Below are 27,961 nucleotides of genomic sequence, written 5' to 3'. Positions count from 1 at the left end.
CATGGCAGCTTCTAGCCGGGGAACCCGGACCCGCTTCCGGGTTCCGTACTGCTGGCCAGGCTACTTCCGGCAGCGCGATGGCTGGGTTCCCGGGACTCGAACGGAAGTTCCGGCGGGGGCGGCCGAGGGGGAAGAGTGTGTGTCTGTGCAGGAGAAAGGGGAGAATCGCCCGACCGGTCTCGGAAGCCCCTGGGAGTGAGGTACCCAGCCAGGCATGCGGAGAGGCTGCGAGGGTCCCGGGGCGGCGGCGGGGAGCGGCCGGAGGGCGCTGTCCAGTCCTGGGACGGCGGGGCCAGGGGCTGCGCGCGTGGCGGGAGAGCGGCTGCGCGCCGGGGAGTGGGAGACCCCATTGTGGGGCGGAGGCTCCCCCGGGTCAGTGCCCCTTTGTGGACGGGTGCGAACTCAGGGGCAGGGCAGCAAATGCCACTGTAGGGATGTGATGACCCTGGGTTCAAGTTCCCAGTGTGGAGAATGGGAGACACCAGGTCATCCTTTGGAGAGTGGGAGCCGGGTGGAGGTAGGAGTCCCCGGAGCCGAGGGAGGAAGGGGATCCTAGCTTAGAGCGGCAGGTGCATTCCCTGGGGGAAGAGGAACCTCAGGGTCAGCGGTGTGGAAAGATGCTGTGTGATCTTCCTACCTTGTGGAGAGGCTGGGGTCAGAGCTGGGAGGTGGGAGCCTGCAGGAGGGCGGGGCGCCCTTTAGAAGACACTTCAGAGGCAGGTAGCGGAAGCTTCCGGAGTTTGGAGGATGCTAAGGATGGGAGGGGCCAGGCAGCCTGATATTCTTTTGTGTTGGGAGTCCCAACACCTGTTCATTTGGAGACCCATTTGGACTCAGTGGCAGCAGCAACAGCAGGTAGCCCCGGGGAGGTGGGAAGGCTTGGAGCACCAGTTTGTGGTGGGAGATGTCAGAAGGGAGTGGTTAGGCTCTCATGGGACATGGGGGGCTTCCAGAGGCCCTAGGAATTTTTTACTGAGCCAGAAACTGCTGTGAAGACTGGATAGGGGCTGGAGGGGAAGAGAGGGGAAGAGAGAGGAAAGATAGGAGGTGGGTAGGACTGAAAGTCTGTTTCCTTGGCATTTTCTCTCCTTCATCTCCCTAGGGCCAGGACCCAGGGAAGAGGGGCTCCAGGGTTCCAGGAAAGAGACACCCGGGGCCCTGGGAGGATATAGTTAACACTCGGGTGCTTATGGGGGAAGGCTGCAGGAAACACCCTGCCTTTCCTTGTCCCCCATTTTCAACCCCCGTGCCAGCCCATCTGTACCACGCTTAGGCTCTGGGGTTGCGTCAGAACCAGGGATGTGAGTTCTAGACCATGAGGATGGCTGCCTCTGCTTCTCAACGTTGGGATGGGACCAACTTTCTTTTTTGGTTTTTCATGACAACGTATCTCTGTGTAGCCCTGGCTGTCCTGGAGCTCACTCTGTAGACCAGGCTGACCTCGAACTCAGAGATCCGCCTGCCTCTGCCTCTTGAGTGCTGGGATTAAAGGCGTGTGCTACCACCTCCTGGCAAGGGCCACCTCTCCATCCCTCTGCCCCAGACTTCTCTTTGCCCGTGTTTTCTCTCAGCTCAGAATCAACCCCTGGTGATATGTAGAGCTGATGGCCTGGATGGGCTTCTTAAGCTAGAAGGTTTCTCTGGCCCGGCTTTGCTCTTGACCTCCCGCCTCCCCTTGCACAGGCCCAGCCTGCAGGAAGCCCTGCAGTGTATGTGTGGTAACACCATGTCTGTGCCCCTGCTCACCGACGCTGCCACCGTGTCTGGAGCTGAGCGGGAAACGGCTGCGGTAAGGACCCCTGGGCCAGCCTTGTGGGTGGTGACTGGATGTTGGCAGTGTGGGAAACATGGAGGTGGCAGGATGAGGAGGGACTAGCCTGAAGCTAGGAGGGGGTTAATAATCTGTTGGCTCCCACCTTGGCTCCCCCAGGCCCTAGCCCTGGGGCGAGCTGGAGTTGGAAGATCTAAAGGGGTCCTTCCCATCCCGTTTTTGCCTTTTTCCCAGGTTATATTTTTACATGGACTTGGAGACACAGGGTGAGTGAGCTGAGGGTGAGGTGCTCCTCCATCAGGCGGGGTGGGGGGCCATTGTCCCTCTCAATCCTCCCCATACCGGTGCCTCTTCTTCCCTCCCACAGGCACAGCTGGGCTGACGCCCTCTCCACCATCCGGCTTCCTCATGTCAAGTACATCTGTCCCCATGCGTGAGTGTCACCCAGCTAGAGAGGGGCTGGCGGGGGTCCTCTAGGCCTAGGCCTAGGCCTGCTCTTTTCATCAGCTGCCTCCTGGGGCTTGGGCTTAAAGCAGTCAGGCCTTGTCCAGTCTTATCTCTCTAGGGCCCTAGGAATGGGCTCCGGTTCCTGCCTTCACCCCCCAAGGCTTCCTAGACCCAAGACCTCCTAAAAAGAGCCTTCCCCAAGTACTCACCCTCTGAGCTGGACCCCATCACCGGCTGTTAGTCTCTGCTTCTCCATCCTCACCGCTGATGCCCCAACCCCAGCCTCCAGCCCCACGTGGCAGGTTGCCTGGCAACACTTGAAACACAGGCCCTGCCTGCTGGGAGGGGCCCCCAAGGGCAGTTCTGCCCATTCCCAGGCTCTCTACTGACGCTTTATCCCTCCTGAGACCTGGCCACCCCTCCACAGGCCCAGGATCCCTGTGACGCTCAACATGAAGATGGTGATGCCTTCCTGGTGAGTTTGGGGGCAGGAAAGAGATGGGACCTGAGGGAGCTACAGGGGCTGGCCAGGTCTTCCCAAAACTGCTGCCTCTGCCTGCCCAGGTTTGACCTGATGGGGCTGAGTCCAGATGCCCCAGAGGACGAAGTTGGCATCAAGAAGGCGGCAGAGAACAGTAAGCCCCCAGCCGCTCCCTCCCCACCCCACCCCCCTTCCCAAAGCACTGGGCAGGGCCCGCTTGCTCCCTTCAGGCCTCCAGCAGTTTCCTCCACCCAGTCCTACCCTTCCCCCACCCCCAGTCAAGGCTTTGATTGAACATGAGATGAAGAACGGGATCCCTGCCAATCGAATCGTCCTGGGTGGCTTTTCGCAGGTGAGGAGGACGTGCGGGGGAGGGGCTGGGTGTCGGAGCTGTTCCCTCCTGACCTTCCTTCCTTCCCCTCTCCCCAGGGCGGGGCCCTGTCCCTCTACACAGCTCTGACCTGCCCCCACCCTCTGGCTGGCATCGTGGCGTTGAGCTGTTGGCTGCCTCTGCATCGGAACTTCCCCCAGGTGAGTCTCCCTGGAAGCCCCCCCTCTCCTGAGGGGCCCTGGGGCTTGGGCACCGTGCTGCCCGTGGCACTGGTCTCGCCTTGGAAATTCTCTCTGGCCCACAGGCAGCCAATGGCAGTGCCAAGGACCTGGCCATCCTTCAGTGCCATGGGGAGCTGGACCCCATGGTACCCGTTCGGTTTGGGGCCCTGACAGCTGAGAAGCTCCGGTCTGTTGTCACACCCGCCAGGGTCCAGTTCAAGACCTACCCTGGGGTCATGCACAGCTCCTGCCCTCAGGTTAGTGGGGACGGCCGGCCCCTGTGCTCTCCCTCCTCCCTCCAGCGAGGAAGCTCACAGTCCTCCTTATCCCAGGAAATGGCAGCTGTAAAGGAATTCCTGGAGAAGCTTCTGCCTCCGGTCTAACTAGTTGCTGGCTCCCATCGCGGTCCCCCAGCTCACGAGGGACCCCGCAAACAATCACCGCACCATCTTGGATCTGAGCCGGTCGAATCCCTGTCCCTTCTCTTCCCACCCTGTCCTCCTCCCACTGGCCTCTGGGGCAGGTGGCTGAGGCTGGCCAGGCCGTCCTGCTGGCCTCGGCCATCTGGAAATCAGCAGCAGGGGTGGGCTGCTTTCTTACCCACTTCCCCAGAGGCGGGCCCCAGCAGCAGTATTGGAGGGGCTGTAGGCAGTGGGAGAAAGGGGCCCAGCTGCTGACCCACTCACTCAGGACCTCACTCACTAGCCCCGCTTTGGGCCCCCTCCTGCGACCTCAGGGTTTGGCCCGTGGGGCCCTCATGGGCCCCCACCCCAACGATTCTGCCCGGATAATCGCGTCTCTCCTGCCTCACTGCAGCTGCTTCTGTCACGAATGTGTCCATGGCCCGGGGCCCTTGCTACTGTGGGCTGCCTGCTCCTGGGCAGGCAAGCCAGTGAGGAGGTAGAGTCCCTCAGGGCCTCCCCTCAGCCCCGCCACCAGGGGGGCTGGGCCCTGCCTCCCCATGGCCCTTCCCTGCAGGCCTGGAGCCTGCAGGGCTGGATTGAGGTTCAAGGGCCCCCTGTCCCCTGCCGTCTCACCCTCACTATGTCCCCACTCTAGGGCAGGGAGGTGTGGGGGAGGGGCTGTGTCTTGTCTTCTGTCTCCATGTGGTTTTGGGTGTTTTTCTTGTTTTGTCCTGGATTCCGATAAAATTAAAGAGATTGCTTCCTCAACTCTCAGGCCTGCCTGATGTAGTGCCGAGTGGCCATCTGTGAGATTGCCCCAGGATAAGAAAACGTTTTTATTTTAAATACTTTGGAAAGCTCAATCACAGCAGTGTAAGTTAGTGCCTGGGGGAGGCTATGGTCCCAGACCCCATGGCCCTCACAGGCTCTAGGGGTCCCATGAGCTCCTGGACCCTGGGGGAGATAGGCTGGGAAGACCCCGGCTTCTTCCTGGTTAGTGGAGCCAGACAGAGGTCTCCCGCCTGGAGGGCTGAACAGGCAGCTGGCATTTGAGGTAGGGTGGCCCCAGCTTGGCCCCAGAGCATGAGGGTACAGGGTCCCGTGGAGGCTGGAAAGCAGGCAGCTGTTCCTCTTCCTTTCCTGGTCCATGGTAAGGAGGTCCTCAGGCCTGTGCCCCAAAGCCTGAAGGGTTCTGCTTCTGCCAGCGCCATAGATCTTCACCTGTGCAGACATGGGCGGTCAGAGCTTGCCCGAGGACAGCCCACAGGGGAGTTCCCCCTTATGGCCAGCTCCTCACTCCTCCAGACACTCACACATCCTGTCCAGCCCCAAGGCTGCTGTCCAGCCCAGCTCCTCATGGGCCAGGCTGGGGTTGGCGTAACAGGCCGCCACGTCCCCTTCCCGCCGCGCCACCACCTTGTAGGGGATCTGTAAGGGAGACAGTGGGTACCGGCTGAACAGGCCCGGGCCTTAGGAACCGCAAGCAAGGGCCGTGTCCCAGGCACTGAAGTTCCAGGTGGCTGGAGAAGGGAACCCTGGGCTGCCTACTGCATGGCGGGCCTACCTTCTTCCCTGAAGCCTTCTCCATGGCTTGGACCATCTGCAGGACGGAGTAGCCTGTCCCTGTGCCCAGGTTGTAGGTCTGCCCGGGAGAACAGGGGATGTTGAAAGGGATGGCTTATCCACCCCCCATGACACATTTGCCCCAGATTCCAACCCTTTCCCTCCCTGGCTTCCTACCCGGCAACCACACTGCTCCTTCAGCTTCTTCAAGGCTGCTATGTGGCCCTTGGCCAGATCCACCACGTGAATGTAGTCCCTTACCCCTGTGGAGGAAGTGGTTAGATGGGCAGCTGGTCCCCCTCAGACCCCCTCCTTCCTCTGATCTTAGGCTCACCTGTCCCGTCCTCCGTAGCATAGTCATCACCGAAGACATTCAGGGCCTCTCGTCGTCCAATTGCCACCTAGGGCAGAGGTCAGGTCAGCTTCCTCAAGAGCCCGGTACCAGTGGCACTCCAGGCACCCAGGATTACCCCCTACCTGGGAGACATAGGGCATGAGGTTGTTGGGGATGCCCTGGGGATCCTCGCCAATGCGGCCGGAGGCATGGGCGCCCGTGGGGTTGAAGTACCGAAGCAGCACTGCATTCCAGGCCTGTGTGGTGCGGGTCAGACAATGGGCCCGGGGCGCAGGCCGCCGCCGCCGGGAGTCCCAACTCAGCCCACAGCCGTCTACCTCGCCCATGTCCGCTCTGAGTCCTCTATGAATGAGCGAGGGATGGCCCTTGCGTGCCGTTTGCTGTGCCCTTAAGCAGGATATTGCCACTTGTGAGCAGCCTCTGTCTCCTTGTGCTAAGAGTGCCCAGGGTCCCAATCCTGGGCTCAAAGTGGATGGGGTGAAAGCTGGGGCAAGAGGTCCTCACCGTGTCCGCCCGGCACAGGTCCCGGATCATCTCCTCGATGAAGAACTTGGACTTTCCATAGGGGTTGGTACAGCCCCCAGTGGGGTGGGCCTCGTCCAGAGGCAGGTACTGGGGGTTCCCGTACACGGTGGCCGAGCTGCTGAATACCAGATTCTTCACCCCGTGGGCCCTCATGATCTGGCCGTGGAGGGGAGGGTCAGTGCCCCGTACCTCACGAATTAGTCCCACTTGTTACTCCACCCTAGGAGGGCGGGCCTGAGGCGATGGGCAGGATCAGTTACAGAGAGGGAAACAGGCTGGGAGGTAAAGAGAGGCATGTGTCCGAGATAATACAGCTTGGGCCGTGTCTGGTTCTCCCACACGGGCCCATACTGTGGCTGGCCTGCCAGAGCGCCTGGGGCCCAGCTGGGGTCTGTGTCCTGTTCCTCTTACCTCCAAGAGCTGGATGGTCCCTGTTAGGTTAACTCTGTAATAATCCAGAGGCTTCTGCACTGACTCGCCCACAGCCTTCAGCCCAGCAAAGTGGATGACAGCCTTAAAGCTGTGCTACATGGGCAAAGCACAGGTCAGAGGAGGCTCTGCGGCCTCAGAACTTGGCTCCTCCTACCTGCCAAGCAGCACCCACCTTCTTTGTTTGTTTTGAGACAGGGTCCCTCTATGTAGCCCTGGCTACCCCGGAACTTGTGATGTAGACCACACTGGCCCAAAACTCACAAATGATCCGCCTGCCTTTGCCTCCCAAGTACTGGGTTTAAAGGCGTGTGCCACCACATCCAGCTGGCACCCACCTTCTTAAAGAGTTGCTGCAGGGCTGCCTGGTCCAAGATGTCCATCTCCTCAAACTCCACAGAGCGGCCAGTCAGTTCCTGGACCCGCCGCAGGCTCTCGGGCATGGAGTCCCCTCCTGGTGGGGAATGTAGGGGCAGACTATCAGCATTAGAAGATGGAGTCGTAAATAAAACCCCTCCAGAAACCACTCACTGCTTCCCATCCAGCTCGCTCACCACGAATGGCATTATGGAAGTTGTCGATGACCACGGGGCAGTAGCCAGCCTCCAGCAGCTCCAGTACCGTGTGGCTGCCGATGTAGCCAGCCCCGCCTGTGACCAGCACCTTCTCTGCCATGGTGCCTGGTTAGAGGACACAGGGTTTCAGAGGTGGCTGAAGGTGTCTGCTCGGGGCCTCCCTCAGGGATGCTGGTCCCTTAACCTCATCTCGGAGGCTGCAGTTGTGGGCCCTAGTTTAAGGAGGGGATCCAGGGTCAGCCCTGGGTCTGACTGGATACCTAGCACTTTCTGGCTATAGGGGCGGAAGCGTCCCTACCCTCTGTAGGCCATAGCGTCCATCTCCATGACTAATTACTGTACACATACATGTATTAGGAGGGCCCAATGAGGCGATTTAAAGGCCTGCCGCCTGTATATGGAAGAGTCAGGCACACCATATTTTCTACTGATATAGAGGTGGGAAGATGGGATTTTTGAGAACCCAACCTTCCTGCCTCCTTGTCTGGAGAATAGGCAGTCCTGGCAGAAGAGAACACCACTTCAAGATTGGGATGCTAGAATTAGAAAAGGGGGTTTGTCTCTACAAACTCAGGCCTTCTCCCAGGAGCGAAAGGTTCCTGGGTTTGGTGACTAATGTCTAGTTCTCTAACAACCCTCCCCCTGGAAGGTCAATTGGGAGGAAGCAGAAAAGACAGTAAATGACTTCAAGGGTGGGGTCCTGAGCCAGGGAGGCTGAGCCTGGCTCCAAGGCTGCAGCACCAGCTGCCCAGGAGTGGATAGGGCTTCTCCACCCTGGGGCAGCCAATAGCTCAGTTTTGGCACAGCTGGGTCACTCCTGGCTTGAGGCAACAGATCCCGCCCAACTTCGGGCAGCAGGGAGTGGGCCGGTGTCGACGTGGATTTGGCTCGCACTCCAGTGCCAGGTGTGCATCCCCGCCCTGAGCAAACTACTGGGCGGCCAGGAAGGAAATCCACACAGTGAGGCCTTTCATTCTCTAGATCTGGCCTGTTGCCGTCTTTCTCCGGGCTGCCTCAAGCCGCGGCTGGGGTTACTCTGCTGCAACTCACAGGACCGGGCACCCACTGCACACCGGACTCTACTCCGTCCGCACTTGTGCGTCCCCTCCCCGCGAGTTTTCCCCACATCTGGAGGAGGCAGGTTGTTTCCACCAGCCCTTGATGCTGGGGTCAGCCCAGAGTCAGTCTGCCTGAGGTCACACAGCACCGAGAACTGAGCTGGGTGGGATCCCCTAGCCTGCTCCCCGCTACTCCCCGCTGCTCCCGCACTGCGTGCAGATGCAGTGAAGCGGTCACCGCGGGGCCCTGGAGGCAGAAAGGCTGCCCTGAGGCCGCTCTGCTCCAGACCTGGGCGGGTGACCTTGTCAGTTGTCCCCTCCTCAGTTTTCCCAGGCTGTACAATGGAGGGGCGAGGACGGGCGCTGGGCACCAAGAGCCCAGGCGCGGCCCAGCTTAGCGCTGGACTTTGGTCCTGGGCTGGCAGCGCGAGCGGGGAGCCAGGCCTGGAATGAATGGGCTCGGGTGGCCCCCGCCCCCGCCGCGGGAAACGCGAGCAGAGTGGGGGAGGACCCGGCCCTGCCTCGAGCACGGACAGACCCTCTTGGAACTCCCTCGCTCCCCGCCAACCACAGGCCCCTCCGAGCCCACGGAGCCCTTCATTCCGCTACCCAAACCTGCTGAGGATCCCGCGCTGGCTCCAGGTGCCGCCTCCCGCGACCAGCGCGGCGGCCCCTTTAAGAGCTGACAGCCCAGCCTGGCCACACCCCCTTCACGCCCTCCAGGAAACGTGTCTACCGGGTTACCTGCTCTACGGCGGCTCTGGAAGGACAAATGGCCTGCTCAGGCTTTAGGCGACTGCGCAGTGCGTTTCCATCGAGGGCGGAAATGAGGGGCGCGGCGCGGACGCCATCCGGTGAGTCGCGGGCTGTCCGGGAGAAACAGTGGCAGGACGGTGGCCGCTGGCTTCCGAGTTTCCCCGCATATGTCCAGCTGCGAGCTGGATCCAAGTCCACTTGGGGAAAAAACCCTGGAGCGAGAAGGAACCTTTAAATTCTTAGTAGCAATTGCTATGCCCATCACTGAGCCACTGCCTCCCTCCCTCCCTCCCCTGAAAGTGTGTCTGCACCTGCCCACCCTACAGCAATTCAAGACTCAGTTTTGCCTCTGGAAGATGGCTCAGAGCACTTGTTGCTCCTGCAGAGGATCTGAGTCCTTTTCCCAGCACCCACATACTCCCTATCATTCCAAGGGATCCCATGTCCGCTTCTGGCCGCCATGGCTTCCTGCACGTACCTGACATTCTCTTACATAAACATAAATAAAAAAAAAATCTTTCCTGGCGGCACAGGCCTTCAATCCCAGCACTTAGGAGGCAGAGACAGGCGGATTTCTGTGAGTTTGAGGGCAGCGTGATCTACCTAGTGGTTTCCAGGCCAGCCATGGATGAAGAGTGAGAACCTGTCTCAAAAGAACCCAAAAACTTTGAAAAAAAAAAAAAAGTTACTTGTTACTCTTCACAATCATCTGCAAAAAGTGCAGCTCCTGGGAATCTACAGCCACTCTGTCTTGGGGCTCCTGAGTCACCCATTCACCCACACAGACACAATTTTTTTAAAAAAGATTATTTATTTATTATGTATACAATGTTATGCCTGCAGGTCAGAAGAGGGCACCAGATCTCATTATAGATGGTTGGAAGCCACCATGTGGTTGCTGGGAATTGAACTCATGACCTCTGGAAGAGCAGCCAGCGCTCTTAACCTCTGAGCCACCTCTCCAGCCCCAGACACAATTTTTTTTAAAGTGGGGAGGAAAAGTTTCAAGAATGTTCGGCAGTTAGGAGCTGGTGCGGGTGCTACTTTTGCTGAGGACAGAAGTTCTGTTCTTAGCCTGCATGGCTCACAATGTCTGTACACAGCTCCAGGTGATCCCCAACATCTTCGGGACTCTTCAGCCCTTGTACTTTCACATGCACATACCCATACACACATGTGTGTATATTTGCATGCGTGTGTGTGTGTGTGTGTGTGTGTGTGTGTGTGTGTGTATACATAAAAATAAATCCTAGGGGCTGGAGAGATGACTCAGTGGTTAAAAGCTCTGGCTGCTCTTCCAGAGAACCATATTTCAATTTCCAGCAGCTACATGGCAGTTCACAACTGTAACTCCAGTTCCAGGGCAGCCAACACACAGACATACATGCAAGCAACATAACAATGCATACAATGCATATAAAATTAAAAATAAATAAAATTTATTAAAAAAAAAAAAAGCCTGGTGGTGGTGTCAGTACTTACCTTTAATCCCAGCATTCAAGAGGCAGGGGTAGATGGATCTCTGGGAGCTCAAGGTCAGCCTGGTCTACAGAGTGAGTTCTAGGACAGCCAGTACATAGAGAGACCCTGTCTCAAGTAACAACAACAATAACAAAACCCTAAAAATAATTTTTAAAAAGTAAGAGGCAAGAAGCCAGGCATGTTGGCTCCTATTGCAATCCCAGAACTTTGGAGGCAGAGGCAGAATTGCTGAGTTCAAGGGCAGCTTAGACTACTTATCAAAATCAATTTGGGCTTATGAAGTCTGCAAGTCTATGAGGATTTGAGTTGAGTACCCAGAACTCATATGAAAAAAGTGGTTTTTTGGTGGGTGGGTGGGATGTTCAAGATAGGGTTTCTCTTGTCAGTTTTGGTGCCTGTCCAGGATCTCGCTCTGTAGACCAGGATGGCCTCGAACTCAGAGAGATCTGACTGGCTCTGCCTACCAAGTGCTGGGATCAAAGGCATGTGTCGTCCCTCCCCCCACAGCTTGTTTTTGTTTTTTAAGTCAAGCTGGGGCTGGAGAGATGGCTCAGAGGTTAAAAGCATTGGCTGCTCTTCCAGAGGTCCTGAGTTCAATTCCTAGCAACCACATGATGGTTCACAACCATCTACAATGGGATCTGGTGTCCTCTTCTGGCATGCAGGCAGAACACTATACAAATTATTAAATCTTTTTTTGTTGTTGTTTTTTGTTTTGAGACAGGGTTTCTCTGTGTAGTTTTGGTGCCTGTCCTGGATCTTGCTCTTTAGACCAGGCTGGTCTCGAACTCACAGAGATCCGCCTGGCTCTGCCCAAATTATTAAATCTTTAAAAAATAAATAATAAAAAGTCAAGCTGGACATTGTCATTCTAGGGAAGCAGGGACAGGTGGATTCCTAGGGGCTCACTGGCCAGTTAGCCAGCCTACCTGGCTAATACCAGGCCAATAAGAGACCTGTCTCACTGCTCTGGGAACACAGCCTCAGAAGCAACTCCTTGGGTGTCCTGGCCAGCCACCATGCTGGTCTCAGGAATTAACTCACAGCCATGATTTCCAATCACTGGTCTCGGGGCTCAGTGTGGTATTGTATGATATTGTGTGTTCTGACAAAGCTTGCCTGGGGATCAGAGGACAGAGCTAGCCACTAGTTAACCATAGTGCCCAGGCAATAGTGGCCCATACCTTTAATCCCAGCACTTGGAGGAAGCAGGAAGTTCAGGAGTTCAAGGCCACCCTGGGCTACATGAGATTGGCTCACACCTTTAATCTCAGCATCGGGATGTTGAGACAGGAATATAAGGCAGGTAGAGACAGGAGAGTCCATTCAGTCTGAGGATTTCAGAGATTTCGTAGACGTAAGAAGTTTCTGGCGGCTGCTGCTCTGCTTCTCTGATCTTTCAGCTTCCACCCTCGATATCTGACTCCAGGTTTTTATTTATTAAGACTAATTAGGATCTCCCTTCAGTGTGGAGATGGAAGAAATCCAGAGATGAACTAGTCAAAGTCTTCCCTCAGAATGATTTTATTCCCCTACTTATAAACACACATTTGCGTGATTGGCTATTAGAAAATTAAATCTTTAATTACATAAGCTGTTTTCAAAAATCATGTACAGAGTGATTTCCCAGAGATGCTGGGGTTGGCAGATGGCCACCACAGATCAATCCCCACCAAATGCAAGGCTGGCTTGGGGGGAAACTGCTCTCTGTTCTCTGTAGGAGAGCACAGGACCCACAGTCACGGCAGTTAGCCAGCAGATCCGCCCAGGAGACCCAGGGCCATCCCAAGCAAATGCTCAGGTACTCAGCTCTGGGGCGCTGGTCCACAGTGAAGGGAGACTTCCGGACCCCAAGGCCACTCAGTCACCCCTAGGCCTGGCAGCTCCCCGCCCTTTCTGTCTAGAAGGACCTTGGTTATACCTGCTCATTTGTTCTCATCCATTTCCCCCATCAAGGAATCATTTGTGCGTGCCCACCCCCCACAGTCCCAGGTCTCGGGTGAACAAGAGCTCAGAGTCTGCAGGTGGCCTGTGCCACTTTGGAGCTGGTTTTTCTGTTCAGGGCTTGACAGATGAAGTCTCCAGCTTCGAGGAGCTTCTGGAGTTCCACGCCCTTGAAGAAATAAGTTAGAGGATGAAGAAAATCAGGGCATGCCCTCAACACCTAGGGAAAGAGACTAGACAGCTGTGGCGTGGAAAAAGGGAAAGTGGCAGCCCACAGACCCCTCTCAACCACTGTGGAGGTCATGTCCAGCTGGCGCCAGGGTTCATTCTGAGAGTGGCTTGTGTGATCACCACTTTATTAGTTTTGTCCCATCTCCATGTTCAGGGTCTAGCACAGAGCCTGGCCCATGAGAAATGTAATGTTCATTTATTTGTCTTTGTCTTTTGTTTCTGTGCCAGGAATGGCACCCACCCCATTGCTCATGCTAGTCAAGGGTTCTACTCCCGAACCGCTTCTTTACCCCTACGCAAGTGTCTGTGAGAGAACTCTATCTGCTGCTGAGTACTGAGTGCTAAGTACTCTACACGGTTTCTTCTGGTGCTGGAGACTGAACCCAGGGCCTCACCACTGACCTATACTTTTGGCCATACATTTACTGTATCCTGTAACAACCAATGAGTACTACTTTTACCGCTATTACTCAAGTTTAGAGAAATGAAATAATTTGAGGTTGCATGGCCTGTGAGGACAGATCTGGGTTTTAAACCATCAGATCTCAAAGCAGAGACTGGGTGACTTCTATGCCACCACTGAGGTCCCTACAGAGTCTGGTGGAGCCCCGTGCAGCTAATTTCACTGTCCTCATTTCCCAGAGAAAACAGGCTCAGGGTAAGTTCTCACTGCAGGCCACAGAGCTGGCCCCTCTGAAGGCTCCTTCCACATCCGCTTTCTGGAGGGCCTCCTAGAACTAACTGTGGACATCACTCTGAGATCTTGGTCTCCTGTACTCATGGTGAACCAGACCAAAGTCCCTTCTGCCAATGCTGGGTGCCACCTCTGCCTCTCTCCTCACCCCGTTCGGCTGGCTCCTTCTCATCCTTGGAGTCTTCGTCTACTCTTTCTAGATGACCAACCAAGCCTCTCCGACTGCTGAGACACTCGTCTACTGGTTATTCATATACACACACTCCAGGCTGCTCTGCCGGGGCCTCAAACCCCACAAGGACTCGTTCCCCATATCAGCCACTCTCCACTCTCCCAGATGATTGTTCACTCTCACCTCTGCTCTCAGAAATAGAAAGCTCCCACAATCCTTGCCCCCCTTCTCCTAAATGCCACCAACGCTAAGCATGCCCATCACACCTAGTTCAGGGAAGTCACGGCCAGGGGGTAGGCGGGCTTACCGTGTGAATCCCTAAGCCAGTCAGCATGTAGACCAGGTCCTCGGTAGCCAGGTTCCCTGAGGCACCTTGTGCATAGGGACAGCCTCCAAGGCCCGCCACAGAGGAGTCCACAACGCTCACTCCCATCTGGAAACATAAGGATGGAGAAATGTGGTTGCTGCCGAGCCTGGAGGCCATGGAGCCGCCCCTCACAAACCTGCCCTGGCATTAGGAATTCTGCCAGAGCCATTCTCCTGCCTGGGATCTTGTCAGGGAATCCATTAAGAGACAGAGCTTCCCTCCCCGGCTCAGCGAGTCTCCTCTGCTGGAGGACCTTCCCCAGCACTTCACGGTTGGCTCCCGGCTCCATTTCCCCCTTTGGGGCTCTCCTTACAGAGGCCCCTCTGGGCACCTCGGTCCAGTGAGAATGGCAGAGATGGTAGACTCAGTTCTTTGGAGGTGTTTTGTTTTGAATAGAGCCAGAGAAATGGGAGCTTGGAGGGTCCCAAAGGGATTTACAATGGGCCGGTGACACAGCTCAGAGGGTAAAGGTGCTTGCCAGCAAATCTGACAGCCTGAATTTGATCCTCTGGCAGAAGGAAAGAACCAGCTCTGACCCCCACAGGTCCACGCCCATCCAGTCAGGTCTTCAGGGTAACACCAGCTACGGCCCTGATGCCAGCATGGAAGCCAACACCAGAGGGCGCCATTGCCCAGGTTCCACCTGCTTGCTCTCTTGGTCACACTGCTGCCGCCAAAGCCTTCTCCGGTTCCCTCAACATGGCCAGCAGCCCCCCAGGCCTCTGCACAGCATCCTCTCTTGTCCCTCAGGATTCAGTCACCTTCTGTGGGAAGCCATCCCTTACCTATGGGTCACCATCTCTGGCCTCGTACACATTTGCTTCAGTACTTTTGTCAAGACCTTTTTTTTTTTTTTAATATAGCCCTGGCTGTCCTGGAACTCACTCTGTAGCCCAGGCTGGCCTCGAACTTACAGAGATCTGCCTGCCTCTGCCTCCCAAGTGCTAGGATTAAAGGCGTGCACCACCACCACCACCACCACCTGACACCTCAATACTTTTATTAATAAATATAATTAATAAATAATAAATTAATAAATGAAACTGGGCTGCCCCGCCCCATGCCCTCTTGGAGAATGGGCACAAGGCTTTCATTTACCTGCAGGGCTACCAGGGTGTTGGCCAGGGCTTGACCATAGGTATCATGGCAGTGGACAGCCAGCGCGGCCACAGGCACCTCACGCATGACGGCCGTCAGCATGTCCTTCATGAGTCCCGGGGTGCCTACACCAATGGTGTCCCCAAGGGAGATCTCATAGCAGCCCATCGAGTACAACTTCTTGGCAACCTGGAAAAGCGAACAGATACGTAGAGGACCCCCGAGGCACCAGCATGTGACACTGGGGCTCAGAAGCAGGGACTCTGCCCAGGCAGGTCCCCCTCCCTGAGGTGCTGTGTTCCTATTGGGTCCTAGAGCCTGACAGCTCCAATGGAGGTGATGGGCATCACCCAGGGTAGACTGAGACCAGAACGGGGGCAGCCGCTGCCTCAGCAGCAGCAGCCACAGCCCGTGACTCCCTCTTCCTCCACTGTGCTGACTGGGGTCGGGAGAAGCCCTTCTTCCTTTGGCAGTAGGGAGTGTGGACTGTGGGTCTAAGACACTAGCTGTGTACTTGAAGGAGCCACAGGGAACTCCGGCACTTTCCAGCAGCTCATTTGCAGCTGGGGAGTCACTGTGAAGCATCAGCAGCCAAAGCCGCCCCTGAGGGAGGCTGCCCACGCCTGCCTCTGAGCAGAGTGAAGCTGTGGCAGGACACAGATGTGAAGATCGTCCTGATAAACGACACAGTGACATCTGACCCTCCACCCCTGTCTATGTGCCTATCAGGTGACAGTAGTGGCAGGTCTCTGGGGGTCATGTGATGCTGAGTTCGAGTCCCCACTCTGGGGGTGTGTACCTGCTTTGGGGGTGTAACTTCTCTGAGCTTCAGTTTCTGCTTCTGGGACATGGTGATAGGGTACAGTGAGGGCAGGTGACATCAGGGGTGGGGTGCACAGACCAGGGAACAGCAGTCACTGCGTCCACAGCAGCCTTGGGGCCATTTCTCTAACAAAGCCACAAGGTACTGGGGAGGACAGCACAATGGGAGAGACCCCTCTGCCATCTGCACCCTACGTGGCAGATGACTTGCTCCCTCACCTGTTCACGGGAGAACAGCATCAAATCGGCAGTGAGGATTTCTGGATGAAAAGCCTGAAGTTCCTGGGTGACTCACACCCCGATCCTATGCTGGGTCCTCCTCTGTGTAGCCCTGGTTACTAGTCAAGAGGATGTGTGTGGTCTCTCACCTACTACAAGGAATCTGGGGACTCTTGGGGATGCCACACTGGCGATCATGCCTCAGTTGATGAGATGGGAAGCTGAACGCAGGGCTTTCGGGAGGGGTAGAGACCTGGCAAGGCGGTGGCCTGAGGGGCAGGTGTGGACTGTGCTCAGTATGAGTGTGTGAGGGCGGGGAAGGGAGGTGAGGGCACCTGTGCACGCAGGCTGGCAAGGCAGCCGACCCTCACAAGACCTTGCCCACTGCACACACCTCAGCTACTTTAGCCGGGGAGATCTTCCCCTCATAGGGGCATCCGAGGGCACACGAGACATACCTGTGGAAGAACCGAGAGGAACGGCGTCAGTGCCCCAGCTTGCTGGCCAGCAAGAGTGACTGGTGACCATCTGACACACATCCCTGGTGAGCCCACGGTAAACAGGGACTGGGCAGGAGGCCCAGGACTGGGTGAAAGGTTAACTCGGAGTGGGAGAAAGGCTCTTGGGCCTAGTTCCTGGGCGGGAGCACCAGAAAACCCTGCAGAAGGCGGGGCTAAGAGGCCACCCTTCCAGAAGCAGGGTTGCAGGTGTCCGAGAAGTCACAATAGGTACAAGGAAATAGAGTGCTCCTGAGCCGTCTGGAGGGGCAACCCCGTGTGCTGGGGAAGATGGGCCAGCGTTTGTTCAGGTCACCAATGCCAGGATGAACATACAGGTTAGTTAAGGATGGCAGGAATGGACGTGAGTCAGCGCCAAGGCTCGAGGGCCTGATGGCTCATCTACTTATTTATTCAGCTGAGGTTTACTGAGATGAAGATCACGTGCCAGGCACTGGGCAGAGCAGTGAGAGGATCCACGGATGAGCCCTAGCCTCCAGGAGCTTGTTCAAGTCAGGGAGATGGCAAATAAAACCATAGTCACATTGCGAGAGGGAGATAACTCCAGAAGGAGATAAGCCGTGAAGGAAGCGGCAACATGAAGAGGCATGGGCAGTCAGTGTAGTAAGGGCTGCCTAGGCAGACCTCCCTGAGGCCATGGCGCCGGAGTTAGAGACGGGAGGGTCTTCAGGGAGCATGCCCAGGACAGAGCACCTAACCCACGGGGGTGTCAGGGGCCAAGAACGATGACGCGAGACAGGAGGGGAGCCCAGGCCTGGCCCGTGACAGTCTTGTGGGCTGTGCTGAGGACTCGGGGTGTTAGAAGCAGAGTCTGCTCTCACCACCCTGCTGGCATTGGGGCATCTTTAGAGAGCTGGGCTGAGGGGGGTGGTTCAAGCCTATAATCCTAGCACCGGGAAGGCTGAGGCAGTAGGATTGCCAGCTTTGGTGACATAATGAGTTCTAGGCCAATATCAACTAAAGAGTGAGATGTTGTCAGAAAAAAAGCAAACCAAAAAACCCAAACCCCTCATGCTCAAGAAAATATTCTCTATATTAAGAGACAGAGCCAGGAGTGGTGGCGCACACCTTTAATCCCAGCACTCAGGAGGCAGAGGTAGGCGGATCTCTGTGAGTTCAAGGCCAGCCAGGGTTACATAAAAAGACCCTGTCTCAATAAATAATTAAGTAAATAAATAAAATATATGAATCAAAATAAAAAGAGATGGAGTAATGTTTGCTGGACCAGCGTTCCAAAAATATTGGTGAGCTGAGCTTTCCATCCTAATTTCTCATTTACTCTCCAAACACTGCTAAACAAAAAAAAGCGGTGTGGTGGCACAGGCAGCTGGCCTCGGCACTCGGGAGGCAGAGGCAGGCAGAACTCTGGGAGTTTGAGGCCAGCCTGGTCTACAGAGTGAGTTCCAGGACAGCCAGGGCTACATAGTAAGATTATGCCTCAAACAAACAAACAAAACCAAAACCAAAAACAGGGAAAGAAAAGTTAAACGATTTACCAGGACAGAGCACAGGAGGGCTTATGACTGGAGACTCAGCTTCCCTGCCTCCCACCTGCTTATCGGGTCTAAAGCCCCTTCTTTCTGTGTGTAGGGCCCTGATGGGAAAGCAGCGCACCCTGGGACTGTGGGAAGTGGCCTGCCCCGAGAGAGAGCACAGCCCGTGTGGTGAGGGCAGCTGAGGAGCTAGACAGCTAAGTGCCATCTTTTGGGATCTCTGAAGACTTTGGAACCCCAAAGGAAGGGCGCTGTCTCCTGCTGAGGGGCAAAGAAAACCAAGAGGAGCCGACATCCACAGAGGACCCTGCAGGAGCCGAGAAGCAGAGTGGAGGAGGAGGCAGCCTTCCTCCCACGGAGGGTGAGGGCGCAGGCCTCGAGGCAGGAGGCAGAGGGCATGTGGGAATGGTTGGAAGCTCCACAGGGCTGGAAGAGTGTGCAGAACCTCAGGCCAGGAGAGAGCCAGGAACTGCTGCGCACACTGCAGAGTGGCAGGATGCACACAGCCCGAGAGCCACAGTAAAGGCCTCCACTCCATGTGCCCACAGCTAGTGGGAGAGCACCTTCCTAGCAAGCTATACGGCTTCATCCGTGCTGGGTTTCATCCCCAACACTGTATTTTTTATTTTATTTTATTTTATTTTATTTTTGAGACAGGGTTTCTCTGTGTAGCCCTGGCTATCATAGAACTTGATCTGTAGCCCAGGCTGGCCTCGAACTCACAGAGATCCGCCTGCCTCTGCCTCCTGAGTGCTGGGATTAAAGGCGTGCGCCACCTCTGCCCGTCCCCAGCAGTGGATTTTGTTCTTGCTGTTTGTTTTTTGATTTCTGAGACATTTAAAAGGATACACTACCAGGTCCCAAGCCACCAGGCCTGGCTTCCCAGCACTGTAAGAATCAAATCCTGGGGCTGGCCATGGTGGCATGTGCCATCTCAGCACTTGAGGCAGAGACAGGGGGATGTCTGTGAGTTCCAGGCTGACACTTGGTTAGTCACCATATTTAGGTCTGAGAGAAACCCCAGCTAATCTTCTGACTCCAGTCACTCAGAGAGGCTCAGGTATGGAGCTTGGGTTGTTCCTACCCAGCAGGAGCCTGAGGTGGAGAGACTGGCTGGTGGGAGATTCTGACTCCATTCCACGAGGACATTGAGGAAAGAGCCCCTCAAGGCCTGACTCACCCTCTCACAGGGATGCTGGCGGCCTGTGCGGCCTGCATGACTCCATCAAATCGCTGGAAACTCTCGTCTATGGAGCAGTTCACATTCTTCCGGGTGAAGAGCTCAGAGGCCGCCCCAAAGATGCAGACTTCCTTGGCACCTGCAGCTACCTGCCAATATCCAGGTGAACATGGTTAGCACTTTGCTCCGGAAGAACTGGTCCAGTGGTAAAATCTTTCTTGGGCAAGTTTTACGGCACGTAATTGTTACAGGTTAAACAGTCATATAAATATCCTTTAGGAAATACGCTGGGCCAGGCGAGACGGCTCAGTAGGCAAAAAGCATGTGCTGTCAATCCTGACCACCTGAGTTCAATTCCCCAGGACCCACTTGGCAGAAGCAGAGAATCCAGTCACTCAAGTTGGCCCCTGCACAAGTGTGTGTATGTGCACACACAAAGTAAATAAACAAATTTAATAACAATAAACAAATATGTGGACATGCCAATCCCTACTTCCCCGGAATACCACCTTACTTGGAAATAGAGTCATCGCAATGTAATTGGATAAAATGAGGCCACAATGGAGCAGGCTGGGCCCCCGGTCCAGAATGACTGGTGTCCTTAAAAGACGGCTGTGTGGAGACACTGACATGTGGGAGGTGACCTGAGGGTGGAGGCAGGCACGGGAGCAAGGCACGTACAAATCGAGCAATACCAAGGCTAACCGGTCGTCCCAGTCACTAGACGATGCATGGGACAGGCTCCCGTGAGGCCCCACGAGTAGCCAACACCTCTGGCCTCCAGAATGTGAGACAGTAAAGCGATTTCTGTTACAGTCTGCAATATTTTCTCACAGCAGCCCTAGGAAACTTACATTTCAATTAGAAAAAAACAAAACAAGGCTGGAGATGTAGTTTAGGGCTAGAACTTTCTCCTAGTAAGTGTGAGGCTTTTGATCTGAACCCTAGCACCTGGAGATCCCAAAAAACTCATCAAGGCCGGGCGGTGGTGGTGCACGCCTTTAGTCCCAGCACTCGGGAGGCAGAGGCAGGCGGATCTCTGCGAGTTCGAGGCCAGCCTCCGCTACAGAGTGAGTTCTAGGACAGCCAGGGCTACACAGAGAAACCCTGTCTTGAAAAACCAAAAACCAAAACAAAAAAAAATCTCATCAAGTCTGACATCCTCCAAGGAAATCAACACTGCCACTGTCAATCTGGGGGGTCACTCTTGAAATAAGTTCGTGACAATCACACAATCAGCATGTCTAGACACTGTTTCAGAAATTACAAGTGGCGGATGTTTATCGACCACTGCAAAAGCATCCATGCAGAGAGGGCATTGTTACTTTTCCCTAAAGAAGTGAGTGATGAGCGCTGCAGAGATAGCGCAGCACTTAAGAGCGCTTTGCTCTTGCATAGGACCTAGGTTTCATTCCCAGCATCCACAGGACCATTAACAGCTGTCTGTAATTCCAGTTCCAAAGCATCTTATGCACTCTTCTGGTCTCTGCAGGTACTGCATGCACATGGTGCACAAACACTCAGGCAAAACACCAGAACATACAAAATAAAAAAAATTTAAAAAGTGGATGATCTCAGGACATAATGGTTTTAGCAAGTGTGTGTCTCTCAGGCTCTTACTAAGCTCTGACTGATGGAAGGAAGCATCTCTGTGCATTCTACCTCCCAAATCAGCTTAGCTATAAAGTACCACTATCAGTCCTAGTTCACGGGCAGAACTGACGCTCAGAGGTTGAGCAATCTGTCAAGACAACAGAGCAGTGAGTGACAGGGCTGGACGATTTCCCCCCAGTACCCAGTCTGATGCCGCTCATTGTCACTGGAGATATGCTGCTCAGAGGGACATCCCAGGACAGGACCATTAGACAAGGCAGGGACCGATACTGTTAATCACCTCTTACCGCTTCCTCGAAGCCTTTCATATTTGGAGTCAGGACTGGATAGTTGATGCCAGGAAACTTCTGAATGCCCTTCAAGACTTCAGAGTGGTCAGCCATCTGGGAGTCAAAGAAGCCAAGAGCTCAGTGGCAGAGAAAACCACCTCACCACTCCATCTTTTGTCTCCAATACCTTCCATATCTGTCTGACCAGTGAGGGGTCAGGGGACACCCTGGGCAGTATGACCTTGGTAGTTCCCACGGCTAGTACTGCCAGCTCTTGGGTACCTACAGTCACAACCAGCAGCAACCACTTCCCACGACCTTCTCTGGTGGGCCCTGGGCATCACTCCCTCTGCATTGCCTGGCACTCACTGTCATGGGATGGTTTGCCCACCCCTGAGAGGCAGCAGTCCTTGCTTTTTTTCCCTCACAGCTGCTGCAGATGTGCATGGGGATCCTATACTCCTAGAGTTAGCAGAGACCTCAGAGGCCGCCTCTAACCCGAGAGGGCAAAGGCCTCACTTAGCAAAGGCTCCAATAAACTAGGGTGCAGCCCAGACTGAATCGGAGCCCTGGCTCCCAGGCCATGCCCTTCCTGTGCTACACAGTGCTGAGACTCACCTGAGAAGCCCTCAAGCCAGTGACTGGAAGCCGGGCGGTGGTGGCGCACGCCTTTAATCCCAGCACTCGGGAGGCAGAGCCAGGCGGATCTCTGTGAGTTCGAGGCCAGCCTGGGCTACCAAGTGAGTTCCAGGAAAGGCGCAAAGCTACACAGAGAAACCCTGTCTCGAAAAACCAAAAAAAAAAAAAAAAAAAAAAAAAAAAGCCAGTGACTGGAAACTTACGCTTCCGACATACAGTGGCTCCAAGAGCACAAAGGGGCTTCCCACCCTCCCCTCAGGACAGGCTGCTTCTCCTGGAGGCTGGGCTCACCTGGGGAACCCACTTTGGAGAGACAAAGCTGGTGGCCTCGATAACGGGGAGCCCTGCTTCGGAGAGCATGTCTACCAGCTTGATTTTCACGGCGGTCGGTACAATGTTCTGTAACAGACGGAAACCCAGAAAGGGCAAGTCAGCGACGCTGCTACCAGAAATGGGCCTTAGCTGGCGGTCAGAACCTCAGCCTTAAGCTTGCACTGTGCTAGCTCCTCACTGGGGTGACCTCAGACACTCACGGGGACTCACATGTGGTCTCAAGTTCTACCAACTGTGTCCCCTGGCAACAGATGGCTGCTTGCCTGAGGTGTTCATATGTGCGTAGAAACACCGTTTTCCTCCAATGTCCGCTTCCTTAACTCATTGTGTTTGTTTATGACCCCATCATAAACGAGAGCAATGTGCCTTGGCCAGAGTGACCCCCAAACATCATACCCTCCCCTCTTCTCTCTCATAGCTTCTTTTTCTTCCTTCCCCACATCGAGTCCCTCACCAGAGCCTACGAATTCCTTTCTAGTCTACCCTCAAGATCCCAGGTGTATTACCGCTTGGTCTCCCCTGTCAACTCATCCTTTACTGGAAACTTCCTGAATTGCAGTCTCTATTGCCAAAAGCTGTCCACAAGGGGCTGGAGAGATGGCTCAGCAGTAAAGGACCCAGAGGACCCATGCTCAGTTTCCAGTATTCATGCTAAGATACTCACAAATGCCAATTAAGTTCAACTCCAGGGGATCTGATGCCCCCTTTAGGCCTCTGTGGGCACTGCATGCATGTTGCAGGTATACATACACAAAAATAAAAATAAACCTTAAACTGGGTGGTGGTGGTGGTAGTGCACGCCTTTAATCCCAGCACTCAGGAGGCAGAGGCAGGTGGATCTCTGAGTTTGAGGCTAGCCTGGTCTACAGAGCAAGTTTCAGGACAGCCAGGGCTACACAGAGAAACAGAGTCTCAAAAAACTAACACAAACAAACAAGTATTAAAAAAAAAAAAGCCTTCCACGGTTCCTTGGTGCCAGCCAGTAGGATTATGTTACAAGTCCTAATTCCAGGCCTGCCCATCCATTGTCTTCCCTGGGTTGCAAGCCACCATGTGCGTACTGGGAACCGAACTCTAGTCCTCTGAGCAGGAAGTACTCTTAACTACTGAGTCACGTCTCCAGCCACTCACAAGTCACATTTCAAGAGCTCAAAAGCCACATATGTTGTTACCACGAATGGTAAATGAGCCACATTCAAAGTTACCCTTGGCCACATGAGTCCTGTGCTCACAGGCTGGACAGGTGTGGCTGCATACTCAGGTGCAGAACACTTCCTCTTTAAAGGAAGGTTTATGTTCCTTTCTAAGTAAGTACTTCCACATATACCTAGGCTTCTTCTAGTTCTTCCGCATAAGAGTCAAGTTGAATATATATTCTGTTTTGCAGTCTGGAGTCACGTAATATACCTGTATTAATAGCTGCCCAATATTCCAGTTTATCAAAAGTCCATAATGGACCTGACCCAACCTCCCTGGAATGCTCAAAACCCATGTGTGAATCATCTTTTCTGAGGCAGCCTCCATCTTTACCTTTTCATTCTGCAGACCATCTCGGGGACCGACTTCCACGATCTTCACCTGCTTCGGGAAAGCGCCCATGGATGAGGTGCTAATCTTCGGTTTACAAGAGGAAACACACGTGTCAGGACTTAGCAGAGGACCACACAGAAAACCAGGCGCTGCCTTCGAGCCCCATCTGCATACTTCTCATTCAGAACCCCAAACCCCACACTGTACAAATGCCCACTGGACCCCACCCTGTCTATTTCTGCAGACGGTATCGCATGCAGCCTGCTGCCCAGCTGGCACCTGACTCACCCCTTCCTCTAGACATGCTGCCTTAGAGGCTCTGCAGAGTTTGGCTGGCCGACCTCATTACTCACCCCTACTGCTCCATCCCTCCTGCCCTCTGCCTAACAAGTTGCTATGCTGCAGTCCAGCAGGGCTGCCCTCTGCCTGGAGCGCTCAACTATTCTGACACCCAGCAATCAGTCAGTCAGTCAGAAAGCCTTCCTTTGCGCAGCCTTTGAAGAGCTACCATCCCATCACCTTTGGCACCCTGTATTTCACAAGACTACCACGACTCCCTTCCATCTAAGCTGGGAGACCTGGCCTCTCTCCGCCCCTGTCTCATCCTGACTGGCACTGTCCTGCCAAGGTACTCAATAACATTACAGGAATAACAAATACCGCACAAAGGGTCAGCTGTCGGGGGAGGGCAATCACTCGGCACCTGGAGAGGCTGGTCTCCGATCCCACAGTGGTGAGGATGTGAAGAATGGCTTGGCTATGTTATAAAGCTTGTTTAAAGCCTAATTCTGGGCTGATGGGTAACATGAGGGGCGGTGAGTCTGAAGGGATGCTATCCTCAGCAGCTGAAGAAAATATTTTTCCCCAAATTTTAAAGCCTCAAGTTTACCGTATATCAACTCTGCCTCAAATCTTCCCCCACCCACCTGAAGATTGTTTAGTTGATTATTTGTTTATTTTATGTGTTTGGGTATTCTGTCTGTACACCACACGGGTGCAGTACCCTCATAAGCCAGAAAAAGGCATCAGATCCCCTAAGACTGGAGTTACAAATGGCGGTGAGCCACCGGGCGGGTTCCAGAAATCAAGACCCGGTCCTCTAGAAGAGCAGCAACCACTCAGTCGCTGAGTAAACACCTCTCCTGTCCTTCCCCACCCCAAAAAAAACACTGCACAATATCCCGAGGACTCCAAACTCATGAAACCCTTAGGGAAGGACATATCCCCGGCCACCAATCAGCTGGAACATGTCAACGCACCTGAAGTGGCTTTGGTTTTAGCCAGCAAAGGTTTCTGATGGACCAAGGGGGTAAGGCCCTGGATTACAGGAAGTCGGAGGGCTGATTGAAGGTCCCTGCTCCTGGAGTCTCCCTCCAACAGACTGTGAGCCTCTGCTGGTGCATTACCCTAAAATGACCCCAGTGGAGCTGAAGAGTCATGGGCCAGGAACTTGGTTCTACTCACGGCTCTTCCCAAGGCCCTGGGACATAACGGGCTCAGGAAGTACGTGCTGAAGCAAACCCTGCCTCCAACTTTTTTTTTTTTCTTGAACAAGTTGAACTTAGTTCTACTTCTTTCCCTACAACAGCCCTTCATATAACAACGCAGGCCAGGTGTGGTGGCTCACACCCCTTGGGAGGTGGACGCGGGAGGATCAGAAAAGCTCAAGGTATCTTCAGCTACAGAGCAAATTTGAGGCAAGCCTGAGATAGAAAAGACCTTATATTTAAAATATCCCCCGGGGCTGAAGAGACGGCTCAGCCATTAAGAGTGCATACTGCTCTTAGAGAAGATCCGAGCTGGGTCCCCAAACACATGTCAGAGAGCCCACAACTGCCTGTAAGGCTAGCTCCAAGGAACCAGATGCTCTCTTCTGGCATCCACGGGCACCTGCACTCACACAGGCAGGCACCCATGCATTTATATAACTCAAATACACATAAGTGGGGCTGGAGAGATGGCGCAGCGGTTAAGAGCATTGGCTGCTCTTCCAGAGGACCTGGGTTCCATTCCCAGCATCCACAAGGCAGCTCACAACTGCCTGTAACTACAGTTCCAGGGTATCCAACACCCTCACACCGACAAAACATCAATGCACATGAACTCATATACAAACAAATGAATAAATGTAATTAAAAACCAAATTAAAAAGTAAAAAGTCACAGCTTGGACATTAGCCATAAACTTAACATGAGGGATCATTTTATTACACCAGTGTAAAACACATCTCTAAACGGTCTTATTAAATAAAAAAAAAACTCGGGAAGCCAGGTATTGGGGTGAATTCTGAAAGGTCAGAGAAGTAGAATAAGCCACAGCTAACCTCACCTCACCAACTTCTCAGCCGATCCTGTTTCCTCTAACTGGAAGCCTCTGAGTCCTTATCCGAATGGATCTCAGCTGAACTGCTGCTAAAAGCCTCAAAGCTTAAAAGCCTAAAGCCTCTAGTTCCTGGTCCTCACACCTTACATACCTTTCTGCTTCCTGCCATCGCTTCCTGGGATTAAAGTCGTGTGTCTTTCCCAAGCAAGACATGAGATCTCAAGTGCTGGGATTAAAGGTATGTTTCCAGTGTGGCCTTGAACTCACAGAAATGGATAGATCTCTGCCCCTGGAATGCTAGAATTAAAGGTGTGTGCTACCACTGCCTAACCTCTACGTTTAATATAGTGGCTGTTCTGTTCTCTGACCCCCAGATAAGTTTATTGGGGTGCATAATATATCAACCACACACCAGGTTCTTAAAAATGATTATTATCTAATCCTACAGGCAGAGGCAGGCTGGTCTCTGTGAGTTCCAAACAGCCTGGTCTACAATAATGAGTTCCAGCACAGCCAGGGTTACACAGAAAGACTATATCTCAAATAAATAAAACACTATTATCCACCATCTCATTTAACTTTCTTAACTTCTGGAGTTGGAGTTGGTATTTTCACTTAATCCCTGAGCAATCTCGGTGGAGATGGGCAGACTAACGATACAGAAGTGGTTTTCTGAGAGAGACCAAGAGATGCAAAGAAAGCGTGGTTTTCCCAAGTACTGATATAAAGCCTAAACCTCCAACACATAATCATAATAACCCCATCACTGAGCTGAGATGTAGCTCCGTGGTAGAGAGTGAAGCGGGGAGCTGATCCCCACAAAGTCCAACTCCACCAAACCACTACCGACGACTAATCACTCACCAAATCACCCCGAGTCAAGGCGATTTTATGTACAAGCAAGCTGAGTAAGTATCTCTGTCACTCAGCCTTGAACGTGGCAAGGCTCATCCAGACACCAGTCTGCGGTTTAACCAGCACAGCTCTTTGGCCCCTTCCCTCCCCTCACTACGCGTGGGAGAGGACAAAACACCAGGATCGAACAGGCCCAAAGTACAGTTCCGAGGGAATCCCTGCCCGGCCCACGCGATCCACGTTCTCGCCAGGCGTCCAGAAAAGCAACAAGACCCGGGGAAGGCGGCGAGTTTTGGCTTTTTTCACGTGGGACGTGTTTTCCACTAACGAAGGGCTGGAGAGATCCGAAGCTCAATTAGGGAAAGGAGCCAGGGCCACCGTGTGGGAGTTAGGACACCCAGAATGATGTCCCAGGTCTCCACGGTGACAGTGGGTTGTTTCACGTCCCCCACCCCCACCCACGCTCCCCGCCTCAGTTTCCCCGTTTCCTGCAAAGGGATCTGAGCCAGATGGACTGGGTCCCGAACTCTCAAACCCTCCCGGCTCCGGCCCCTGGAGCTGCCCCGCTTTGTCCGTCACAGCAGCCGACGAGGCCCACCCGCCCCCGACTGTCACCCGCCGGGGGCACTTACAGCCCGGAGGGACGCCAAGCCCAGCAGCCTCCGCGGGAAAGCCTGCCTCACTGTAGCCATCTTAGCCCAGTCTCCGTGGCCACACCCGCCGGGCTCCACGTGACCGCCGATCGCTCTGTGGGCGTGACCCAGGCGTGGGGCGGGGCCTGGTACTTGACTTGTGGCTCCCAGAGTTGGCTCCACCCCCAGCCCGCCTCTGTTTTCCTTCCCGACTGGTTGGTCTCCACTTAACAGGATTGTTTTTCGGCTTTGTTGTGATTTTGGCTTTCTGATATGATGTAGCCCAAGTTAGCCAGGAACTTACATATCACCCAGCTTGTCCTGGAACTCATGGCAATCCTCCAGCTTCAGCCTCCCAGATGTTGACTGGAGTGAGCCACCACCCCTTGACCATTCATTAGTTTTCCAGGCTTCTGTTGTAAAGATACATAGTAAGGAGCAAGGAACATGGAGATGGATAAAACTTCAGCCGGGTATGGTGACACATGCCTGCCGTCTCCGCTCTCCAGAGACAGAGGCAAGACTGCCTCAAGTTTGAGACCAGCCTGGTCTCAAACAAGATCCAGGCCAGTCAAGGCTTCTTAGAGAGGTCCTGTTTCAAAAAACCAAATCCAACCAAAGAGGGGGAAAA

General features: G+C 54.2%; 3 protein-coding genes across 7 annotated transcripts; 1 reads left to right on the top strand and 2 right to left on the bottom strand.

Annotated features, from left to right (window-relative positions):
* The first annotated feature begins 54 nt into the window (after positions 1–54).
* Lypla2 (lysophospholipase 2) lies at positions 55–4,423 on the top strand. The gene is made up of 10 exons (XM_006980827.4): positions 55–200; positions 1,684–1,789; positions 2,006–2,037; positions 2,139–2,204; positions 2,646–2,693; positions 2,783–2,853; positions 2,978–3,051; positions 3,129–3,230; positions 3,335–3,508; positions 3,584–4,423. Exons 2-10 carry the CDS (start codon positions 1,712–1,714, stop codon positions 3,632–3,634), a joined length of 696 nt encoding a protein of 231 aa, XP_006980889.1. The 5' UTR covers positions 55–200; positions 1,684–1,711; the 3' UTR covers positions 3,635–4,423.
* Positions 4,424–4,471: 48 nt separating this feature from the next.
* Gale (UDP-galactose-4-epimerase) lies at positions 4,472–8,873 on the bottom strand. 5 transcript variants are annotated; one of them, XM_015999247.3, is made up of 11 exons: positions 8,776–8,873; positions 7,082–7,207; positions 6,866–6,981; positions 6,510–6,623; positions 6,078–6,254; positions 5,696–5,809; positions 5,553–5,619; positions 5,396–5,481; positions 5,220–5,297; positions 4,969–5,083; positions 4,472–4,876 (listed from the first exon to the last, which is right to left on the bottom strand). In XM_015999247.3, the coding sequence occupies exons 2-11, from the start codon at positions 7,200–7,202 to the stop codon at positions 4,818–4,820; spliced, it is 1,047 nt and encodes a 348-aa protein (XP_015854733.2). In that variant the 5' UTR covers positions 7,203–7,207; positions 8,776–8,873; the 3' UTR covers positions 4,472–4,817. The 5 variants fall into 5 exon arrangements, with proteins under 5 accessions (XP_015854733.2, XP_006980888.2, XP_042128028.2 ...); XM_006980826.4 differs by lacking the exon at positions 8,776–8,873 and adding an exon at positions 8,450–8,748; XM_042272094.2 differs by lacking the exon at positions 8,776–8,873 and adding an exon at positions 7,571–7,676.
* A 3,083-nt stretch (positions 8,874–11,956) lies between these two features.
* On the bottom strand, positions 11,957–27,452 carry Hmgcl (3-hydroxy-3-methylglutaryl-CoA lyase). Its single transcript, XM_006980825.4, has 9 exons — positions 27,331–27,452; positions 23,522–23,605; positions 21,950–22,057; positions 21,038–21,133; positions 19,137–19,285; positions 16,340–16,403; positions 14,905–15,093; positions 13,747–13,872; positions 11,957–12,511 (listed from the first exon to the last, which is right to left on the bottom strand). The coding sequence occupies exons 1-9, from the start codon at positions 27,388–27,390 to the stop codon at positions 12,410–12,412; spliced, it is 978 nt and encodes a 325-aa protein (XP_006980887.1). The 5' UTR covers positions 27,391–27,452; the 3' UTR covers positions 11,957–12,409.
* Between the last annotated feature and the right edge of the window lie 509 nt (positions 27,453–27,961).

Source organism: Peromyscus maniculatus, chromosome 2 (genome assembly GCF_049852395.1).
Source record: "Peromyscus maniculatus bairdii isolate BWxNUB_F1_BW_parent chromosome 2, HU_Pman_BW_mat_3.1, whole genome shotgun sequence".
In the NCBI taxonomy this organism is placed as follows: domain Eukaryota; kingdom Metazoa; phylum Chordata; class Mammalia; order Rodentia; family Cricetidae; genus Peromyscus; species Peromyscus maniculatus.
The sequence above is the reverse complement of the archived record's forward strand: the minus strand, read 5'-3'. Positions and strand labels throughout refer to the sequence as shown.

Excerpts from the sequence above, each read along its gene's own strand:
- Gale (XM_015999247.3), bottom strand. The coding sequence starts at position 7,202 with ATGGCAGAGAAGGTGCTGGTCACAGGCGGGGCTGGCTACATCGGCAGC. Across the intron at positions 5,084-5,219 it reads AGAAGGCTTCAGGGAAGAAG|ATCCCCTACAAGGTGGTGGC; the intron begins GTAGGCCCGCCA and ends TCTCCCTTACAG. Across the intron at positions 4,877-4,968 it reads CTTGGGGCTGGACAGGATGT|GTGAAGATCTATGGCGCTGG; the intron begins GTGAGTGTCTGG and ends ATGTCTGCACAG.
- Lypla2 (XM_006980827.4), top strand. The coding sequence starts at position 1,712 with ATGTGTGGTAACACCATGTCTGTGCCCCTGCTCACCGACGCTGCCACC. Across the intron at positions 2,205-2,645 it reads AAGTACATCTGTCCCCATGC|GCCCAGGATCCCTGTGACGC; the intron begins GTGAGTGTCACC and ends ACCCCTCCACAG. Across the intron at positions 2,854-2,977 it reads CAAGAAGGCGGCAGAGAACA|TCAAGGCTTTGATTGAACAT; the intron begins GTAAGCCCCCAG and ends CCCCACCCCCAG.
- Hmgcl (XM_006980825.4), bottom strand. The coding sequence starts at position 27,390 with ATGGCTACAGTGAGGCAGGCTTTCCCGCGGAGGCTGCTGGGCTTGGCG. Across the intron at positions 19,286-21,037 it reads TGAAAGGCTTCGAGGAAGCG|GTAGCTGCAGGTGCCAAGGA; the intron begins GTAAGAGGTGAT and ends GGATATTGGCAG. Across the intron at positions 15,094-16,339 it reads CCCCGGCTAAAGTAGCTGAG|GTTGCCAAGAAGTTGTACTC; the intron begins GTGTGTGCAGTG and ends TCGCTTTTCCAG.